At 34.9% G+C, this 23,352-nt stretch overlaps 1 protein-coding gene across 1 annotated transcript in view; it reads left to right on the forward strand.

The window, feature by feature from the left end:
• Positions 1 to 23,352, forward strand: part of LOC149065772 (glutamate receptor ionotropic, NMDA 3A-like) — a 189,475-nt gene that overhangs the window by 151,324 nt on the left and 14,799 nt on the right. Inside the window, exons 5-11 of the mRNA XM_089253843.1 lie at positions 372 to 801; positions 3,321 to 3,709; positions 7,990 to 8,320; positions 9,206 to 9,339; positions 9,757 to 9,904; positions 12,347 to 12,643; positions 19,378 to 19,497. Of these exons, the coding sequence (XP_089109969.1) occupies positions 372 to 801; positions 3,321 to 3,709; positions 7,990 to 8,320; positions 9,206 to 9,339; positions 9,757 to 9,904; positions 12,347 to 12,643; positions 19,378 to 19,497 (1,849 nt within the window). The remainder of the gene's footprint in view (positions 1 to 371; positions 802 to 3,320; positions 3,710 to 7,989; positions 8,321 to 9,205; positions 9,340 to 9,756; positions 9,905 to 12,346; positions 12,644 to 19,377; positions 19,498 to 23,352) is intronic.

Here is a 23,352-nt window from a genome sequence, read left to right on the forward strand (position 1 = left end):
AATTTAAACTCTTTGTCACTATTTTTTGTTCTTGAAGGCGTCCAATATAACATCGGTAAATTTGGACCACAGGATCACACACACCGAAAGCTCTAAAGAGGTTATAGTATTGCTACTATCTGTTAAAGACACAAAAGTGCAATAACTCTACAGGGCGATGCACCCAACTGAATTTTATTAACCAACTAATGAATTACAATTCATTGCTGCGAATAAATGCGCAAAAGCACATTTCTGACGCCCCTCCCCAGCGTCAAAGGTGAAGCCTACTATATATATATATATACACACACACACACACACATTATATTATCATTATTCATTATTTTTCTCGTATTATAAAATTTCTTGTGTTATTTTTGTATCATCAGGAAAGTACAAGAGTACATTGATGGACAAAGAATTCAGTTCAGTTTAAGGCCGCATGACCGGCGAAATGCCTTACTGCCAATAACTTTCGATATCTACAATTTGTTGCCGTCCTCTCATAGTAATTTTCTACGTCAAAAGCGGGAAACTAATGTTGAAGATAAACAAGAATCATTATCAATTCCAAACGATCAAGATCGAACACCAAATTCCAACTTCAAAAATCAAAAACAGCAATGGCGGAATATTGGCAGCATTAGTTCCGGCGTGGTATCTATGAACACTGCGCTTTGGCTGATGTCCAACAGGATGGGGCCTCCAACAGTGGGACGACAAAGATTCAGAGCAGTCACTGCTTTATCACCACCATTTGTTATGGCTGCTACAAGAGTTTTCAATGCCTCGTGCTTGCTTGGAGTGCCATGTTTGCAGGTGAATCTTTCGTTACTCTTACGCACAAATTTACATACATAAATTTACTTATACAATTTACCTTTAAAAAATGTTTATGATTCTCACACCATGCCATCACCCTTATGCAAAAAAAAAACCGTCCATTTTTTTTATAATTAGTTAAAATGCTTGCGTATCATTCACATTGCATATGTACATAAATTCGGGAACATTTAAAGAAAATAATTCCCGATAATTTATATTTTTACATAGAGAAAGATGTCCTCACTACTTATTAATACAAGATATACGGAAAACTAGGCTATATGTACAGATGCTGATTTTTTGGGGAAAAAATTCATCTCTGCCTCCAGCCTCCATAGAGACTCGAACCCAGGGCTATATAGTAAGGACTGCCTCACCCCTTCCAAGTTGCTCTTGCAGCCTTGACCTGAAGCTCGACCTTTAAATACTAGGGTAGCCAATGACAATTAACCGGTTCTGTCAGAGCGATGACGTCAGCTGTTACCGACTCCAGCGTGTCATGAGACATCCCTTATTACATGGCCCGAATACCGGTCTCTCGTATACCGGACGAGTGCTCCACAACTAAGCTATGAAGACAAATAGAATATTTCTTCCTTGGAGCGTATATATGCTGAACAGTACTGTGCGATGCACTGACAATAATCAGCTTATCCGTATATCTTGTATTTGGAGCTGACATCTGTCTCTACGTATACTGTATGTCATCATCTAGTGACCCCGTTATCATTCACGAGCTGATTGTTGTCACTGTTCATCGCACGGTGCCGTTCAGCATATAAACGCTTCAAGGAAGAAATATTCTGTCTTCATAGCTCAGTGGTAGAGGACTCGTTTGGCATACGAGACACCGGGTTTCAAGTCTCCGTCAAAAATCAGCATCTCTATATACAGCCAGCTTCCCGTATACCTTGATATTGTTACCTCTTACCAGTTTTTAGTTCAACCCTGCATCAATTCCCATTCCTTTATATCGAGCATGTCCAATCAGGATTGCAACTAGGGAAAAAAAGCAGATGGGTCTGGTGCCCATGTCGCTGGACCAAAGGGGGCGAAAATTTTCAATCTTTAACCTCTTCTTGAACATTACGAAAACGTGTGAGAAAATGCGTGCTTGCCCCAGTTGACCAAGCATCTAGTTGCTGCTCTGCGTCCAATGTGGTAGTGTTGATGGATTTAAAAGTTGAACTCCATGGAAAGGTGGGGAGGAGGGGTTAAGGGAAGGTCATGCGAGATTGCGATATCCGTAAACGTTGGGGTGAGCAATTCATCGTATGGAATGAAACAAACGTGAAACGGTAAAATTAATCTTTCAAGAAAATCATTTAACCGCGGGGGTTTATCTTCTGGGAGAATGTTCACCCGTTTGTTTGTTTTAACTGTGATATTTTATGATACAAAAAACACATACATGACCATAGAATCCCCTTTTCAAAGATATATCACATTAGTTTGTACATCCAAAGATATGCTTGAATTACCGAGACACCATTTCAAACGAAACTGGGTCATGTTTGACACTTTGTGATTTTGAACCCTATGGACCTTTTGAATCTCTTTTGTTCGAAACATTCATTTCATTTCTTTAAGTTTATTCATTGTTAAGTTTTATAGGTTTGTAATATCAAAAATTATAACAAATGCAAATTTTTCAAAGTTTATTAAAGCCGACTTTGTGTATGCACCACCAAGAGAGAAAGGACGAATTCTTTCAAAATTAATACAATTTCTTCCCAAAGCAAGAGATGCTACTGAATCAAAGCTGGCTACTGAATAACTCGTGCGATCAATACATCTTTTCGTTCTCTCAACCCTTTTTTTCAGAATTTATTCACTTAAGTGTTCATTTATGTCTTAGTAGATAAAAGAACCACAGTAGGATGAAACAGAAGAAATCAAATTTAAATAAATAACCACACATTTAACAACGTTGAACAACTCCGTTTTTCTGCGTTTTTGTGGTTCAAATTGGATAAATAAAGAAAATTCCTTTATATTGATCATAGTATTGTGATCGAATTCGTGTTGGGTAGGCTATATACCAAAACACGCTTCTTTCTTTTATAAACTTGGATTACTTCACAAATTATTAGGTCCCGCCTGGCAGTCGAGTGGTTTGTGAGCTATCCTCTGACTGTGCAGGTCTGGGTTCGAGCATAGATGTCTACTAGCACTAACAAATTCCGTGGACAGATCATACTGATCTCTTGGAAGCATGTGAAGATCATATTTATTTATTATTTTCAACCTCCTCTACATTGAATAGAACTATCGATAAATTGAGATAACTTTTTTATTTTTTTCTATACTAATTTACTTTCTTTCTTGACTGGTGTGACTACCACTTTCCTATCTTGGGGCACTTGATATCCAATTTTCGTATATTTCATCAACCGGGTAAAATTATTAATTTACATACTCTCCAATTATTCTAAGAATATTACGAATGTGATAGCATGCTTTTCACTGAAAAAAAATTGTATTCGTTTAATTATTTATTTTTCTTTCGCTAGGTGCGCACAAATTCTAAAGAAAAACTTCATTACATTTTTTCTGATTACCATTCCACCAGAAGAAACGAAGGGATAACCTACAACGTTACATGTTGCGCTGGAATTGCCATAGATTTGATGAAAGCGTTGGCTCGAGATTTGGCCTTCGACGTAGATTTGTATCTCGTAGGTGATGGATATTTTGGAACGCGTAAAGGAAAAAAATGGAATGGTTTAACTGCCGATCTTATATCTGGATCGGCGCATATGGTTTTCTCCGCCTACAGTATGACAAGTAGCAGATCCAAAGTAGTGGACTTCTCCGTCCCATTCTACAATTCTGGTGTCTCCTGTTTAACATACACTCGAGAAAGAGACGTTCCCTTATCTGCATTCCTCGTACCTTTCAGGTAATTTTTTTTTCGACAAAAAACATTACAAAACGATACAAAAAGACAAAAACAGCGACACAAAAACAAATAACACACGAAAATATACATAAATTAAGAACATTCAAACTGGGACTAGGGTGTCCTTACAGAAGGTCTATAAGCATAGTCTATTATCTGTTAGTCAAGTGGCAACCGTCATTACACTTTTCAAAAGTTCGTTAATTTATGGTGAGGGTTTACGGAATTTATTTTACTTAATTTTTTTAATATAAAATGACACTATGAATTAGTTAATAGCAAGTTATATAGCGAATCACTTGGATAAGGAACCACACAAAGGCATATAATATCATGGAATGAATTAAACGTCTAAAATGGAAATGAAATGGACATATTGCAAGAAGACAGAACAACAGATGGACCACAAGTATTCTAGATTGATAGCCCGTGGTGTTAAACATCCGAGAAGGCGTCCCCACGCAAGATGGATCGACGAGATCAGAAAAGTGGCTGGAGTCAACTGGATTGCTAAAGCATCAGACAGAACAAAATGGAGAAATTTAGAGGAGACCTTCTCTTCTCTCTCATCCACCAGTGTATTGAAAGTGGTTGTTGTTGATGATGATTGATATATACACATTTACACATTTGTGTATGATCAATATCTTATATACAAGTTGTATACAGTTTTTTTTATCAATACATAAATTTTCAAATATACTCATATAAGAACATACAAAATAAAAACGGTATCTATATAAGTCAGCTTTAAATTGTCAATTTTTAACCCTTTAATTGACAAATATTCAAATATCCAGTGGGGAAAATTTTTGAGGCGTTATATTAAGCAAATGAGGTACCCTGAATGCTATTGCATAGCAAAAAAAATTACTGGCAATACCTTTTTTACATTGGCAATACATTGTATTTCAAAAAATGTAGGATATTGTACTTCAGAGAACACACTGTATTTTTATGGTTTACAACAGCGATTCTCAACCTGTGGGGCGCTGGTACTGAAAGGGGGGCGCTAGCATATCGAAATAAATATGTATTATTTAAAAAAATGATTATTTTACTCTGAAAGGAAAGCAAAACAAAATGCATTATAAGATAATAAAAAATAAAATTCGCATTTACACTGATATAATACACTTCAAATAGGACTTTATCAGTACTGCACAATGTATTTAATAATTAGAATACATCCCATATTGTTCAGTATTTTCGTGACTTTCTCAGAGGAAAGATTGTTTTATTTTCGTTTAAAATAAGTTGATAAAAGTAATTTTCAGCAAATTATTTGAATGTAATATTCCATATGAAAGTTCCAAAAATTTCATGGGGGGGGGGTGCCCCTCTGTACTGCACTTGTGGGGGGGGGGGCGATGAAAATTATGATTGAAAATTGGGTCGCAAATACTGAAAGATTGAGAAACGCTGGTTTACAATTTACATGATATGATTTATTTGAATAGTTTAAAAATGTCATTTATTATTTGTCAACTTACTTTTCTATCATTGTTGGAGAATGCGCAGCAATATGTCTCCTCCACATATGGTATTTCCCTCCAAAATGTAAAGATTAAAAATCGTTCTTGCTTGGCTTGTCAATAAATAGGAGACGTGTACCTTTGAGCCATTCTGCTGGTAATTATAGAAACTTCATGAACAGCTCACAAGTAAAAATCGACTGTTTATGAGTTGCCTAGAAGCATCAATGCCGAAACGAGCTCAAAATATGCAATGCCTTTACTTGAAAAATATAAGAAACTCGTGTGTTGCTTTTGAGATCAACATTACCAAATAAAGGGTCAACCAACACAGCATCGTATATAAATTTACTCACGGTCTTTAAGATGAACTTCAATCGTATTTTGAATAGAAGTTCCTCACCTATATATTTTGCATTAATGTATTTTCTATCGTTCTTGAGTGTTTTTGGCAGTATGTAGATTATAATTATGAGACCGAGTGAGCGTTAGATAATTTGTATTCGAAGCATCGCTTTCCGACAAAGACGTCTTAACCATGGTATTTCGAGCGTGAAATGAAAAATTCGGCATTTAAATGTGCATACGGTATATTTTCCAACGCCCATCCTGTCGATTCAAAAGATAACTTCCTAGAAAGTTCTCAGCCTGAAGTGGATAGCCAGTTTGTATAATGATGCTGCATTAATCCCAAATTTTTCCATAAAAGCGAGACAGAATTCGCTTAAAGAGGAGAAGGATATGAGTAAATGTCGACACGTGAATATAATAATAATGATAAGGAATTGAGCCAGGCGACAATTCGAAGATGATACTTATTGAAAGTAAAAATAATAATAATAATAATCTACTACCACACGGGTGTGATTCCTTTTTCTAATTATAATTCCGTTTGATATCTTTCGTTAATTATTACGTTGCTTCATGTATATTTTGCACTTAATGGTATCGTTCCCTTTTAATAATCATATTCATTCACATGACATTAAATACGAACGTGCTGTGCTCATAATAATGACTAAAGATTATGTAGTATTCTATATGCGAACTGAATTGCTTCCGTTATCTCTAATATATCGATGCCTTGGTTAATGCTAACAAAGCGTTTCAATAATTTTCGCACAGAAAGCAAAGTAGCGCTAAACGAGGTCAATTATTGGTGAAATATTTCAGCGACAGTTCAAGTACCATGTACCAATTGTCGGGATGCAGGGTGCATAGCTAAGTTCCCTTACCGCAGATTACTGATAAATCTTTAATCCTAGAGGCATACTTCCAGTATAGAAAAAGTATCCATACGCAGACACACACAAATATATCAATATTGCAAGGAACCAATTCATATTGCAAGGGATTATATATTTATTAAAATAAAAAAACTTTTCCCTATCAATCAACGGAATCCTTGTCTTAAAAACCCCAATTAGAATGTTGTTGCCTTGTCTTTCTTGAGCCCAACAAAAAAATTCGACTTTCCTAAGTGCAATATTCACAGATATTTGAATTCAGAAAGCTGAGAAAATAAGGGAGAAACAGCATGAATGAGGGAAAGAAGTGTTGTCGGTCAGCGATTTATGCGATTAATCCCACATATATTCTCAGTTTTTGAATTCAAATATCTCAAGAATATTGCACTCTTGTAAACGTGAAATTTTTTTCTCTTGTTGAGCTCAGGAGTATAATGCAATGGTAAACCCAATTAGAAAGTTGTTACCCTGTCTCAGACCACTACTTTCTAATTGGGTTTTTCAGGATATGAATGAATGAACGCCAGAACTCTGCCACCGAACTTACCTCGCTGAGATCTCTTCCAGCCCAGCTTCATGGCAGAGTCTGAAACAGGTTTTTTATGACATGGTTGTCCGTATTAAAAGTTAATTTTTTTATTTCACTAACTATATACAACCATCTTGCATTAGAGGAGATACTTAGAGATATACCATGAGGTACATCCATACTTAGATGATACCACCATAAATCTTTTATTGGCAGTATGTATATTTATATTTTATCATAATTATTAGTTTTTTATTGCTCTTATTGGGTCACTGTATTTTCGATATAGTTTAGATATATATTCGACAACCATATTTTTATGGGCATCTTTTTTCAGCACCTCACTGGACATTTTGTCTGTTGTGGCCCTTTTTATTCGTATTATGAATGACGTATTTGAAATCTACACGTTATTTAGATACTTTTTAATTGGAAATAGGCCTCTAGGGTCAATGGTTCACCAGTAATTGCGTCAGAGACTTAGCTATGCACCCTGTATTTCAAGTTTTTAGAAAATACAAAATTGGGATTAAAGTTCTGTTCTGAGCTGTCTACAGCTTAAACTAATCTTTAAAAAATTATGAAACTTTAGAAACATCTTAATGAAAAGATATGGGGAATTTCAAAGCCCTTTTTTAAAGACCGAAAATCTGCGCATAGCTTTTGTTGCGGAATCACTGTTTTTGAAAGAAGTTGACCAGAAAACACTTTCTAGTAAAATCAACGTTGTAATGAGGAATGAGAATGTCTGAAAATAGTTTTGCGGGAGATGTTAAGACACCCTGCCATGAAGCTTGAGCAGTTTGGTCTTTTTTTGCAAAAAATTGGCATGTGCACCAAAATTCACATAGAAAACATCTTCTAACTTGGTAGTGAATGCAGGAACCTATTTATTTAGCCCTCAATTTTTAAAACAATCTCAAAGTACCGTATCAGTGATGAATACACACGGCTCAGAACAAGGGAAATTTAATCATGTACCCCCATGTATATTTCAGTACTTATAACGTATGTGATATATTTTCGCAGTTTTCAATTGTGGATAGCTATATTTGCAAGCCTCAATGCAACCGCCGTTTGCGCTGCTATATACGAATGGCTCAGCCCGTTTGGACTGAATCCTTGGGGACGGATGAGAAGCAAGAATTTTTCATTAGCATCAGCTCTATGGGTCATGTGGTCATTATTATTTTCTCATTTGGTTGCCTTTAAAGCTCCAAAGTCCTGGCCAAATAAAGTGCTCATAAATCTCTGGGGTTGCTTCAGCGTCATTTTTGTATCGAGTTACACAGCCAATATAGCAGCACACTTCGCGGGACTATTCTTCCATTTGAGAGTCGACGACTTCCACGATGCTAGCGTAAGTACCGATTTACAATGTTTTCGATCAATAGTGTAAGAACTCATTATAACATTTGAAAATTATTTTCGTGGAAATCTTCCGTTTATGTGAAACATTTTAAAATTTTAACTTGTTTTAAACCCCATTTTACAATGGAAAAAACTAGCATATTTGTATATATCTCTCTGATGTCATTTGAAATGTAAATTATACTTTCGTCGAGATATCTGGAATTGCGATATTGTTGAAGTAACACTACAGAAAACTAATTAATAGCACATTTCGAAACTCAATAATTACTTTCTTATGCATCACTTTGTAGCTCAATATTTGTATTCAAATTTTCATTTTGTAAGGAATACGGAGCTTGTTAATTGAAATTGTTGGGGTATCCATTCTTTCCCTCTCCCTCTCTCCGTATAAGAAATTTCGAATACATGTACCTGTAAATTATTGCTCTTTCACGATGAAACCTGAGAAATAAAAAAAAGTTAGCTCCATTTTTTTTTTTAATTAAGAAAAAATATAAGATCTGTTTTTTATCTTTTCTTCGACCATTAGTCTTCCCTGGAATTTGAAACTACCGTTCCTTATGTACTTTGTGTTTTTTAGATAAAACCTTGATTATTTTACTAATGAGGACGTAATATTTTATTTAATCTTTGTGTTTTAGTTTTTTTACTAGCGTATGAACTACATTAAGTATACAAAAAATGTTATCAACAGTATTTACGTAAGAGGTGCAGCATGATAATTGCGATTTTTTTGTTTTTTTCTGTAACTCATTTGTAAGGTTGTGAAACCTGGTGAGACTTGGTCTTATAATACTTACCTATGTGTGTTAATGCATGAATTAAGATGTTTCTTGTTTCATCATCATTTTTTTACTTATTTGATGTGTAGCTTTTGAATCAACGCACGGGAACGGCTAAATCCAGCGCTGCTGAAAGCTATGTGTTCGCAGAGAATCCAGAGCTGTGGCAGCACATACAAAACTATGGTGTTAATAACATGGAAGAAGGATTAGTAAAACTTAGGTAATTTTTTTTTATTATTCTACGAATCATCTAAAAAAAATGCTAAAAGTGTTTAAATTTTATTGTTATTTATGGGTTCAGCAATACAGACATTTGGACACCGAACTGATTGTAAGTTACGTGGTACGGAACTGTATCGATACAGACATTTAATTTACACTCAGGTAGGCGTTGATGTTTATGAAAGACCATTAAAAACCATTACATTACAGTGACCTTAAACATACTCGAATACCATGTGTCGCTTCTAGACTTTAACGTTATTGTTTCGTCAGTTTGTTGATCGATGCCAAACTAATTATTGACTCTTTTTTAGATATTAGTATAAATTATATAGTAAAAATAATGTTCATGTTAAAGGCATTAAGCTCCAAGATGAGACAAAAGTAAGTAACATTTTTGCTCTTGTCCACGTAGGAAAGGAGAACTGGATGTTTTGATTGGTGACACTTCTGTTTTGGACTATTTTCGAGGCAACGAACCTGGATGCGGATTACATCTGTTAGGCCAGTCGATTTTCAATGACGCTTATGCAGTTGGTATGCAAAAGCATTTTCCTTTAAAGGTATGCTATAAATACATTTGAATAAATTGATTATACGTTATATCCTTCATATACTGTAATATGAAGCTTTACCTTTTTTTCTCATGCCATGAAGGCCCAATGAATGACGCGTTTACAAATTTATAAGGACTATGTCCATTTATTTATTTCTACTCATTGTTTGCTCTATACATTATAAGATAGCTGAATGTTTAAAAAAACCGAGGTTTTCGGTAAATTTTTATGATAATTTTTCAGATGCTCCAACGTCCAGTTTCCAATGCGCTAATTTATTCATTCACTTTGTTCAGAGGTTCATCAGTAGCTTAGTTTTTAGCAGCATACAGCATAACATTTGATAATATCTAGATCAGAGTGACATTAAATTCAAAATACGATTTTTCTCCCAAGTTCGGTACCATAACACATCGCAAAGTGTTCTCCCATGATTTAGGTACATGTAGTTCGTGTTCTCCTCTCTGCCAATGTTGAGTAAATGTCCCATTTTCTAGAACTAATGTGGTTATGTAATTTATAGAGGGATAAAACCTGGTCCAAAAGTAATATTTTTACTCTCAATCAGTAATTTTTCATACTTTTCGTCCGTATCGAGATGGGTATAACGGGCTTTTTAATTGGAATCAGGGTGATTATGAGTTTATGTGTAAGTTTGATACAAGCATGTTGAGCACAAGAGGATGTTCACTTTTCTTAGTCCTCCGTCATCCATAGATTCGTTTAAGGCAAAAAATATTTATTTAAAAATTAGAAAACTAATTTTCATACGGTCTCTGGATCCCATTAGAAACGTTGAGTTTTATGAATATTTTGGTATATTCCTTTCCAGAAAATGTAGCGTTCCAGCTAAGCTTGAAGAGAAGAGCCGTATAAAATTCTAGATCTATGACTAATACGATTTTCTTGAAATTTCATTCAATAACGAGTTTCATTCATAAAGAGTTGTTAAGGTGCTCCTGATGAATAAATTTAAGTAAAAAATATTTGTCCTGGGAATAATTTTATGTATAACCCCATCATGAAAAAAATATTCGTCAACTTAAATTACCAGTCTGTCGGAAAATTATAGATATTTTTTTAGCATGCCAATGCTTGAAAATCTTTTTACTTATAAGAGCCGAAGACACACAGTATAAAAAAAATTAAATTTCCAACTTTTAAGAAATAAATTTTTTGACTCAAACGTCTTTAGGACGATGAGTGATTTGAAACATTCTTTTGTAACTTTAGTTTTCTGTAAGACTAACAGGGAAGAAATTGGAAAACGATAATAGTGGACACCCTGTATATACGACGTATATGTTACGGTAAATGTGATAAATCGGTTATTATGCATACTTACCAATCGTCTTGGTAAGTTTGATGAATTTATCACTTTTACCGGCGATTATGCATATTAACCAATTGATAAATGAAATTTATTTTCTTCATCTGCGATTATGCATAATACCTTAGTGTAATTGTTGAATTTGATAAATATGAAAAAAAAAATCTAGTATGTGTAATAAATATATAGTCGAACCCGTATACAATGATAACAAATTTTATGATCGTACACAGATATAATGGTAACAAATTTTATGATCGTGCACCGATATAATGATAACAAATTTTATGATCGTGCACCGATATAATGATAACAAATTTTATGATCGTGCACCGATATAATGATAACAAATTTTATGATCGTGCACCGATATAATGATAACAAATTTTATGATCGTGCACCGATATAATGATACAATTAATGAATTATCATTCATTGTATATCTTATAGTACGGTTTATCATGTTTACCAACTACGTCACGCTTGGGTATTATGCATAATCGCCGGTAAATGTGATAATTTTTTAGCAGTTATTAAATTTGCCATTGACGCTTAGGTGCTATGCATAATCACCGGTAAAAGTGTGATTAGTTTAGGGAAATTTATCAAACTTACCAAAATGCTCGACGATTATGCATAATAACCGGCTATTGCACATAATAACCGAATTTATCACATTACCGCAACATATACATTATATGGTTTATACCGTAAACATTAGTTCTAATATATGTACGATAATCTCTTGACAGTACTTAAACGCTGGAAAAGTTTCTTTATTGAAGGAATTTTAGTTGTTAACCTGAAGAGGTGAAATATGTTGCCTATAACCACTTTATATTTTTTTTTTATACCTGATATTGTTCACTTTAATCTTATCTGAAATTTGCACACGTCTCTAGACAGAGAAAACAACTATTTCTTCCACCATTAAACTAAAAGTTAAGAAGCATCACCTCAATGTAACATTTTTACCCCCTTAATATCGTAAAACTTTCTACTCGTGTATGGTCTCAGCCATTTTTTTTCTTTTTAACCAACTTCTTACAAGTTTCCAGATATTTTTTTTATTATTATTTTTATTTCTTTTTATTTATTATTATTCTCTTGACACACAGGAAGCCATTTCAAACTTGATCCTTCGATACGAAGCTCACGGTTTCGTCGAACAGTTACAAAAGAAATGGTATGGCCGCGTTCCTTGCTTCACACATTCAGTGAACCATCTCAATAAACCAAAACCTTTAAGTATCGGAGCCGTTGCTGGTGTATTCGTAATGCTTGTAGCCGGACTTGGTGCTGGAATAGTCATCTTGGTCATCGAACACATGGTCTTCAAACATGCCTTACCGATTCTTAGAGAGAAGCCGTCTCAATGCTTTTGGAAAAGCCGTAATCTCATGTTTTTCAGTCAAGTAAGTTTTTAATGGAATGCTTTCCAATTGATCAAACCCTCTATAACATCAGCAAACAAATACACAGTCAAATTCAGTTTTAATGACATTGAAGATTTTATTATTTAGATGGCCCTGGGTGTCCCGTAAAGTACACGTCACACAATTCCAAAAAACGAATCAAGAGGTTTGATTATTTATAACCATCACAATTCGCAACACGGAAGAAAGCCTCCAGTATAAGAACTCTGAAATATTCCTTAATAGAAGTAATCATGATGCCAGTGATTGTGAATCATAGAGTGTTCATCCGAGCTGCCGGTGAATATTTTCTGAGTGCAAAATCAAGCATACATCGTCACTAGTTTATGTAAGCAGCATTACCTCACCGCAAGGGTATAAATAACACTAAATTCATTATAGAGGAGGCCCACAAAATATCTCAGTTCAGGTATCCTGGCTCTAGGTTGTGTGCGTGGGGGGGAGGTGAGCACCGAGATTCTCGTTGGGAAAGAAAAACTTTATTCCTGCTTTGAAAATGTCCTCTAACTTTTTTTTCAAGATAGTGGTTGCATGCTCTTTTATTTTACCTAATCTGTTGTTTCTCTGAGCACAGAATTTTGATATCTCGATATTAGCGCGATATGACGAAATAAAATGCATTCTTATGCAATATAGTGGATTTTTCTCTGTTCAGCAGCAAATAATTCTGTGTACAGAGAAGCATTCTCAGTCATTCTCATTCTCTAAACATCCATACTTTGCTCACCATTGCCATTCTATTCACCATGAAAAAACATGATGCCTTTCTCTTTGTTATTTTTGTCCATAACCTAAAACAAGTAAAAATAAAATTTTATTAGTAAAAATGTGCCTTTTGGAGAATATTGAAAAAAAGTGTGCGGCCTATAATACATAATACTGTTTGTATATTATATTGTATGTAAAACATTATTGAACTAGAAATACTGCTGCCACGTATCAAATAAAAAATACAACTGTTGTGATTATTCGATTGAAATTGAGATGACCGGTTTTTCATTAATGCGCCGCATAAAAAAAGTAAATACAGCATGATATCAATAAATCTTTTTGAGAAATAATATCAGTTGAATTCTCAAGTTTGTTTCGAAATTTAAAACTTTGCTGTTTGTATGTGGCAAATTAATATTAGTAGGATGAGCAAGAGTTCTCAAGCCTTCAAGAGATCAATATGAAAGGAACTTTCTTAAGTTGGTGCTCGATAATTTTTTGTATCAGCATGTATCGGAAGCCATTAGGGGTACTGCTATTTTGGATTTAGTTCTCACTAGTTTCGAGGATCTTGTTGAACATGTTTCGGTGGAGGACGAGTTTTCTTCCAGTGATCATCGTGACGTCAGTTTTCTCTGTAAGTTTTCTTCAGGTAAGGTTGATAACAAAAGACTGGTTCCTTGTTTTCGTAGAACTAACTTTGATGTTTTGAGAGGAAGGTTAGCGGAAGTTTTCAAAGACCGGTTAGAATCAGTAGGGGTGGTAAGTCAATGGGAAGAATTTAGTACGAAGCTGTCCTCTGTTTTGCACGACGTCATTCCCTTTGTTCGGTAAAAACGTGTTTGCACATCACGCCCCCTATGGTTCACGGATAGCGTGCGTAACCTTTATCTTAAAAAGGAAACAGCATTCAGAGAGTATAAAAGGGGGACGAAGTGACCTGTTTATTGTTTACTAATAAAAGAAGGGCGTTGAAGAAAGCGATAACGGATAGTAAAAAGGAAGTTGAATGTAGGTTGGCAGGACACTGGCTCCGACCCAAAATCAATTTTTAGGTACGCCAATGATGGATGTAAAGCGAGAGTTGACCCCCTCTCGATACGAGGGTCTAGGATAGACAGCAATGTAGGTATGTGCAGTGATTTCAATGACTTTTTCGCGTTTGTTTTTAATGGTGAATACGATATCCATGTACAGGTGTTGCATGCAGTAATAAAATCCTCAACGATATTCAAGTTGAAGATGTGGAGGTCCTAAATCTTCTAAAAATTGTATGTGCGAGCAAAGTACCAGGACCAGATGATATCAATCGTAGGGTCCTCAGTGAATGTTCTAATGAATTGTTGGGGCCAGTAGCGCAGATTTACAGGAGTGGTGTTGCTGAGGGTATCGTCCCAAAGGATTAGAAGCTTGCTAATGTTGTTTCGATATTTAAAAAGGTTAGTAGAGAGACTGTGTCCAATTATCGTCCAGTGAGTTTGACGAGCTCCCTCTCGAAAATTTTGGAAATTATTATCAAAAAGCAATTGGTGAAGTGGCTAGACGAGAATAGTGTATTGTCGGATAATCAGCATGGTGTCAGGAAGGGGAAGTCATGTGTAACTAACCTCCTTCACTTCTACGATTACGTGACTAAGACTTTGGGAAAGGGCAAAAATGTAGATGTTCTTTACCTTGATTTCCAGAAGGCATTCGATCGGGTCCAACATGGCAAATTCTTGAAGCGTTTACACGAGATTGGAATAGGGGGCAACTTGCTGAATTGAATAGAATCGTGGTTAAGAGATAGGTTGCAACGAGTTATGATGAACAGGGACTTCTCTGGTTGGACAGACGTCACAAGTGAAGTTCCTCAAGGAAGTGTCCTTGGCCCCATACTTTTTTCACTTTTTATCGATAGACTCGATCAGGGTATCGATGGGTTTACTAGCAAATTCGCAGATGCTGTGAAGCTAATGGGGTAATTGGAAATCAATGCGATAGGGAGTTGCTCCAGACCAACTTAAACAGGATTGCAGAATGGGCAAATGAATGGAGCATGACGTTTAGCGTTGATAAGTGCAGGGTCGCTCATTTTGGTCCTAACAACCCCCGTTTCTACGAGTTGAATAGTGTCACTATCCCGGATGCAACTAAGGTCACCGATTTGGGAATTCTCATTGACGAGCGGCTTAGGTTTTCTGAACATTGTTCAGCTGTGGTCAAAAAAGCTAATAGAATGCTAGGTTTTATTTTCAAAAAGGTCTCTTCGCGTTCTCCTAAAGTCATTCTTCCGCTTTTCCGAAGCTTAGTTCGTCTGAAGTATGCTGCAAGGTTTTGGAGACCATACCTACTCAGAGACATAGACTTGGTTGAAGGGGGTGCAGAAAAGAGCTACGCGTGTCCTTGTAGGCACACGGAGCTTGAGTTATGAAGAGAGACATTTTTTGAAGATGTTTACATTGGCAGAGTGCAGGCATAGGTGTCGGGGAATACGATCAAAGTGTTCAAAATCTTTCACGGGATGGATAGGATGGACTATGAATTATTAATACACCGTCAATCGACTGCTTTTACAAGGGGACACTAGTATGTTGTGACAAACTGATACTAATTTATCGATTGGTAAAGGACAATTCTAGGTTGTGGTGTGGCAGGGAGTTTTTCTCTAAAAGGATTGTTAATAAATGGAATAGCTCACCCAAGAGGGTAGTAAATTCTAACACAATTGACACGTTTAAAAAGAAATACGATAAACATGTTGGGGTAATCGAGAAGCTATCCATACTTAGAATAAAACAACCATAAATACATTTTATGGGCATTGTATAATATTTTATCATGTATATATATTGTTTATCATTTTTATGATTGCATTTTTAATTGAGTTGCTGTATTTTAGTAATATATGACATCCATACTTGTTATGGGCATCTTTTTCTCTGCTACCTCGTTGGGCATTGTGCCTGTTGCGGCCTTGTATTTGTATATTTGTATATAAGACTCGGTTCGATTCTAGTTTATATATAAATATAAACCATATCTACTTCTCAATAACGATATCATGGCCGTAAAAGGGAGATATGGTGTTAAATGTTTCAATTCGACGAGCGCTAAAATTCAAGGAGTACTAGAGAAAAACTCTTATCGGCCTCTGTCTTGTCATAATGATGCATGATCCTTCCGAATTTTGATTCTTTTCTCCCGTAAAAGTAACATAATGATATTAATAAAATGTTACCAGAGGCGAAGTATCGACAGAAACTTTCACTTTCCGTTAGATCGTGGTGGCGGTAAAACACAGTATCGTACAGCAATCGATTATAAATATATTTTTCTTTTCTTCACTATAACAATGGAAGATACAAATACACTAACCGCTGCTTATAAGAATCAAATCGGCAAAACCAAACTCTTTTGATGTAGAAAAATCATTGGTTATAAGAATCAAATTTCTGCTTATAACAATAAATTTTTCCCCCAAAACTGTCATTGTTCATTTCAGGTGAATGACTGCCTTTGAGACACCTTTTTATTCTTTAAAATAATCTGTTTTTTTACAAAACGTGTAGTTTTAATAATGGTAGTGTATAAAATAAGGAAAAATCCAGTGAAATTTCTGAAACATTTCGAATACTTTCTGAAATATTTTATATTATGCTCTTAAAATTATAGCTTATTTTCAGTAATTAAGCCAGACATTGTACACTGAAAACCACAGCATACATTAAAAAAATTTGATACTGTATGTTGCTGTGACAGTTATCTAAGTAATGAACTAAAAATTTTATAACCCTTTTGTCACCACAATTGTGAAGAAATTAAATAATTATCATGTATTTTTGGTGGTTCATTTTAGTTCTAATTAAAGCTTAAAAACAAAAAATTATCTAGTTACATAACAAATCGACTTAGCTGATACACACACACACACATTTGAAAGTTTTGTCAGCACTATACACTCACAATAAAAACAAAAAATACCAATTCAAATATGTTGAATAATACATAAATATCACGAACATTTATTTATTTTACTACAAAAGAAAACCATAATTTCTTTTATACGTTTGTTAGGAAATATTTTGCGTTAACGCAGTAAACAGTTTCACAGGGGTGAAACATCTAACTGAATTTTGTTAATTAACATATTTTAAAAACTAGTTGTCCCACACTTGTCTTGTCATATGGTAAAGTAGTTATACAGCCTTTATACTTCTAAATACCAACATTCAACAACGTATGTAAGGTATGTTACTGGCGTCGAAATATTATTGGTCATTTAAAGTACCGTCAGTACTGAAAGGGTAAAGGTACACCTAAGATTTTCTCGGAAATATGTGAATTTTCTTAAAACAATACGTGAATTTTGACAAAAAAACTTCAATATTTTGCTTTTGAACATATTTTGAACTTTGCACATATAGCCAAGTATCCAGTTCATTGCACAGCTAATACATGTAAAAATATATATGTATTATCTGAAACCCTGTTAAAAAATTTCATGAAAATATCTAGCATACTTTTTGAGAAATTTTGCGTTTTGCGTGCAATAAAGTAACGAAAAAAATCTTCAAAAAACGCGTTTCAAAATTGTTTTTAGGCTTCGAAACCTTCGGAAGATTCCACTCAGCCATAACTTTGTTTTAACTTGTTGCATAGACAAGAATAAAAAAGTCTTGGATTTTTTTTTTGTATAAAAATCTTACAAAAATAAATTAATAAAACAATTTTCGACAAATTTCAAAAATTCGTCATTTGAAGGTAGTCAGTCTCTTTCAGGAGTGGAAACTTATAGGAGATATATTTGTAATTCACAAGGTTGTTCGAAGGACTACTTACCACCCCTCTTTTACCTTTTTGTAACAATCACCCTATATTGACTGTACCTTTAGCCACAAAAGTGGTGATTACAGCTTTGTAGTAAAACGATATTCGATGAATGACTTATTGGCAAGAGGTTTATGGCAGAATAAGAACTGCTCACAGAGAGAGAGAAATCAATTTAATCTTTTGTCAAAGAAGCTGCTGATGAATCGAATTCATCTAGCGCAGTGTTTCCCGAAGTAGGAATTGGAATCTGCAGATATAACATGGGGCTCTATGATTTGTTCAACAAAGAAGTCGATGGTAACAATTTTAGGAGCAAAAGGGAGAGGGTGCGAAGAGAAAAAAAAGTTTTGATTGAAATAATAGAGAGATATCTGCACTCACACACAAAAAATAGTGCATTAATATTAGTTGCTGTTGTGACATTTTTAGAAACGTGGAGATGTGTCTAGTTCTTCTGTGACATTTTTAGTCACTCCACGTTAAGTCAGTAACATTTTGCTAGAGATTTTCCAACAGCGGAACAATTGCTAGAAACCCTGGTTATTATCTGGTAGGCTCTTGAGAATAGAAGTGCATTCGGAAAGGTTTTATGGATGAGAAATGATTTTTCTATTATAATCAATAATATTTCTATGACTTGGAAAAATATGTGTGAGCAAACTTACTCAGGAATCTTCAACCCAAGTGAACTTGGATAGATATCTTACTAACCGGGAATAATAGGTAATGATATGTATCAAAAATTGAACTATAAGTGTTTAAACAGATTTGAAATTTTAAATGTTAAAGTATTAAACAATACAGCGAACAGAGAAAAATCAAAATCTAGAATAAAAGAATTAACTGGTTATAAGAATCAAAATAAATAAACCAAACGTGATTCTTAAGCCTTAAATCCATACCCACAGCGCTACGTCACGCCGAACCACTCAAAAAACAGATTTGAGGTGTGCTGAGATGATTTTGTCGTCAAAAACCGGTTTTTGAGTAGTTTCGGCAGGGAGTAGTGCTGCGGATGTGGATGAGTCTTTATAAGCAGCACTACTGGAACTTTCACCAAACTTCCACTCTGGGTTAGATAGTAGTGACGGCTATACACAGTACAGCGCAATTCGATTGTAATATTTTTCTTTTCTTTTTCATTATAGCAATATAATAATCTATGACATTCTTCTTTTGATTCTGTACAGAAATTATATCGTTTCATCAATACTGTGGAACTGGTTTCACCTCATCATTCGGCTAAAGAAATAGTTACAAATCTGAGGGAAGGACAAATTTTTAGCCTTTTTCAGAAAAGCGTTAAAAGAGTAAGTTGAAAAATTATAACTCGTTTTATACATGTTTGCACTTCTTTCTTTTATTCATATTACAATGATTTTCCTCACAATTTCTGATTTAAAAGAAAAAGAAAGATAGAAAAGCATTAAAAGGCCCTATTCGCTTCGAAAGCCAGATAAAATAGAAATCGATACATAACGTGCCGTTGGGAAATTTTTGAATCCGAAAAGCAAATTAGCAAGACACGCTACGGCTGGAAATCACTTTAATTTTGGACAGAGGTTTGCATTACGTTAAAAAATTCCTGATTAAAAAGTTTCCCCATGTTTCCTTCCTTCAGCCTTGATGACTCACTATTATACAGTTAGTTACGAACGCTTTTGTACAGGAAACTTCCATGAACTTGAGTTTTGTGGCTTTGTTCGCATGAAGCGTGGGAATTTCAGGATTCCGGAAAAAGGGCTTTTGCTCTTATTAGACTATCACATATTTTCGTTAACTTTTACCGGTAAAGGCCGGATTCTCACTGGAGGGAAATGAGTATTACATAACGTTGTGATTAGAGAAGATTAAAGACTACTTTCGGTTGAACCTCCTGGTAGTTTTAAATTTTAACCCGCCTATTGCACTTCCTCTCACGCTTTAATTATATTTCTGTATTACATCTGCTATTTATAGTTTTTGTTCTTTCAATTTTTTCGTCGACTTAATAAAGATATATCATCAGAGATAGAGTTTTATTCCTTTTTGTGCCCTATGCCCACACATATCATAACCATGGCCGTCTTAAGGGTATCATGGGCCCCGAGCAAAGAGATTTATCCGAGGTCCCCCCCCCCACTTATCCAGAAATGCCTATTTACAAATTTACATGCTTTATCTCGAAAATCTTATACAGATCTCATTATCATGAGTCCGAAGGCACTTTCTTCTGGAAGCCATCTTGAGAACACATAGTATTCAACTTTGAGTTCTGCCCCTGATAAAAGCCGCCAAAGTTCATATTCACCATATTTCTAACTCAAAACACACGCAAGTCCTTTACGTCAGGCCTGAGGATAAATAAAAACAATCTACAGCGAGAAAAAGCAACCACCACGTTTGCGGCACCAGAGTCTGAAAGGATTATATGAAGTTGATAGTTTTGTTTTCATTAATGTTTCAGTCAACCACTTAGACCAAGTGGTTTTCAATTGAGGGTCCCCGGGGCTTCTGAATTTGCATAATCTTGGTATATGAAGATCAAAATGCGTGTTTTTCTTTTATTGAAGATCTCGATGTATCATGCAATTTTTGCAAAACTTTATCCAATATCATTTATGAAACATAAAAAATTTATACTTCGGACTTCACCGTGCCTAGTTATACGACTGAATTCTATTTGTTTATTTATATTACATACATTGTAATCCCAAAAGCTTTCGAAATTAATAATGTTAAATTTGCATATCACTCAAAACAGTGCTTTCTATACAATTACCTGCTTCACTCGTAAGAATTACACACTATATAGCCAAAAGTCTGTGTTCACTTAAGAGTTTAGACATTTTCTCGAATTTCTAGAAAAATAATGAATGAATCGCTCTGAAATTTCGGTCACATATACCCTGTGTTGGTACTCACCATTGAAAATTTAGTCTTTCCTTTCTTTCTTTCAAACCAAGCACAACTCAGGTCTATCACCATCTATGGGCGATTTACTACCTAGTGAGTTGTGCCGGAAGTGTAACTGTGAGTACCTAACAGTCTGAGTGCGTATGTAGTGTTGTGTTTGATTTTTCAGTGCTGCCATCTATGTTTCAGAAGTGAAGTGTTATGATTGAATTACAATTTGTACTGCTTGTAGGTCTGTTGCTGTCTGTGGCGAGACTTTTTAAAGGGGAGATCGGCTCGCATTCGCGCCTTGAAGTTGGGAACCACAGAAAACCAACTTCAGCCGACCACCACTGTTGTGAAGTTCGAATCCGGGATCTAGCGAGGTGAGTCCACCACTATGACCACCACAGAGGCTGAAAATTTAGTCACGAGTAAAGGACCGACAAAAAATTAAATAAGAAAAAGTTTTTCGATCAACTCTGTATCAGAAAAAGCTGCAAATGAAGCACAAATTTTCTACTAACTTTGTGCTACATTTCTGTGCATTTTCGTGAGAATAGCACGTATATTCACGAAAATATAAATGTTTTCTATAAAAATTCCAGTTTTCATCACAATGATTTTTGAAACTCTTCAGAACAATTCAGTTTGATTACTTGCAATGACGCAGTTGCTTTGCTCTCTTCATTTACGCTTTAATTTTTCAAAAATAATTTTTGCTATAACTTGTTAAAGTGTGAAATCAACTTTGAACAGTTATATTTATGCCTTATTTTCACAGTCTGAGGCCGGGATGGCACTTTTTTAATTTTTTTTTTTTTTTTTGTCCGTTTCAGTTTGTTGTTATTTTGTTCACTAGTAAGTAACTGCGTTCGTTATTATTCATTATAAACTTGCAAAGTATCAACCAGTATATGGGCCTCTTGTGTGACCCCTTGGCTAATTTTTCTTTCTCATCTTGAATTCATGTAAGAAGTTAAAACAATAAAGTGAACTGAACTGATTTGAAAAGAAATTGAAAAGTTAGATAAAATATTTACAAAACTTTAAAATAAGGCTATTGGTTACATCCGCTTGAATGTAACCGATACAGCTATTGGTTGAATTTTTCAAATTTTATAAAAGGACTTATATCAAACTTTTATAATGTAATCCCGGCCTAATCCTGGCCTTATACACCTTTATCAAAGTGACATTGTTATCGTTTGAGTTAAATTCTGAAAATGTGCCAAAAACACGGCAATATCGATTTTTTTTTTCTTTTTTGGAGACTATATCGATCAATTACGTTGTTTTACTTGATTCTGGATTTAGGAGTCGTTTCGCATGCATATCTCACACGCGGTTAACTCGTTGGTGGATGGGAGGAAAACGCAATTCTGGCCACACAGAGAAATGCTTCCAAATATATGGAAGTAGATTAAAGCAAACACTTTAGCATCTTAATCACAGGAGAGCGTTGCAATATTAGCGTAAAAGATTAGCTTCCATCGATCGCCGTTCATGGGACAAAATAGCGTCTCATACATTATCGGCACATGTGCAGCCGAAGTTCATACTTTTCAAGGAATCGATTTCTTCGAATGCCTCGAAGCTAACGATTTTCACTTAACCGTCACGTGTAGTCAGGAAAAATCTTCGACTTGACAGTTGAGTGTGTGTGTTCCTTCTCATTCGAACTGAATCTTTCAAGCAACGACTAGAAATTCTTTCAATTCCGTCCAATTTTAGAAATTGCGCGAAAAACTTAGCGCGTTTTAGAAAAACTCGCGTTGACAAATACAATCGAACTTGATTAATTCGAAGTCCAAAGTCACTGGGAAAAAGTTCGAATTTTTCAATTAAGGTATCCTGGGTCCGTAAAATGGCTACAATTTGCAACTTATGGGGGGTTAGTGCACGCAAATCTTCTAAAAAAAGATATTTTCGAATTTTTCACTTTTTAAATGCTATAAAAATTTCTGCGTTCAAGTGCGTTCGACTTTTTGTTCTACTTGCACTAGAAGTATTTTTGAAATATTTTTAATGTAAACGGTTGGCAGGCATTATATATGCTAATGTTTTCCATTAGAATAGTCTTTTCTCAAAACTGAGTTTTTTGTTAAATAAAGAACATTTTTTCAAACACCACTTGTTCAAATGTCTTGAAACTTTGTTTGTGTCTCAACACTAAGGTGTTAGGCCTGGATTACACTATAAAAGTTTGATAAACTTCTTTTATAATGTAATGCCGGCCTTACATACTTTAACAAGAGGGTTCCTTATGAAAATGATTTAACCCCCTTGAC

Source organism: Pholcus phalangioides, unplaced genomic scaffold (genome assembly GCF_987345545.1).
Source record: "Pholcus phalangioides strain wild (caught in Gottingen) unplaced genomic scaffold, Ppha-v1.0 ptg000039l_1, whole genome shotgun sequence".
NCBI lineage: Eukaryota > Metazoa > Arthropoda > Arachnida > Araneae > Pholcidae > Pholcus > Pholcus phalangioides.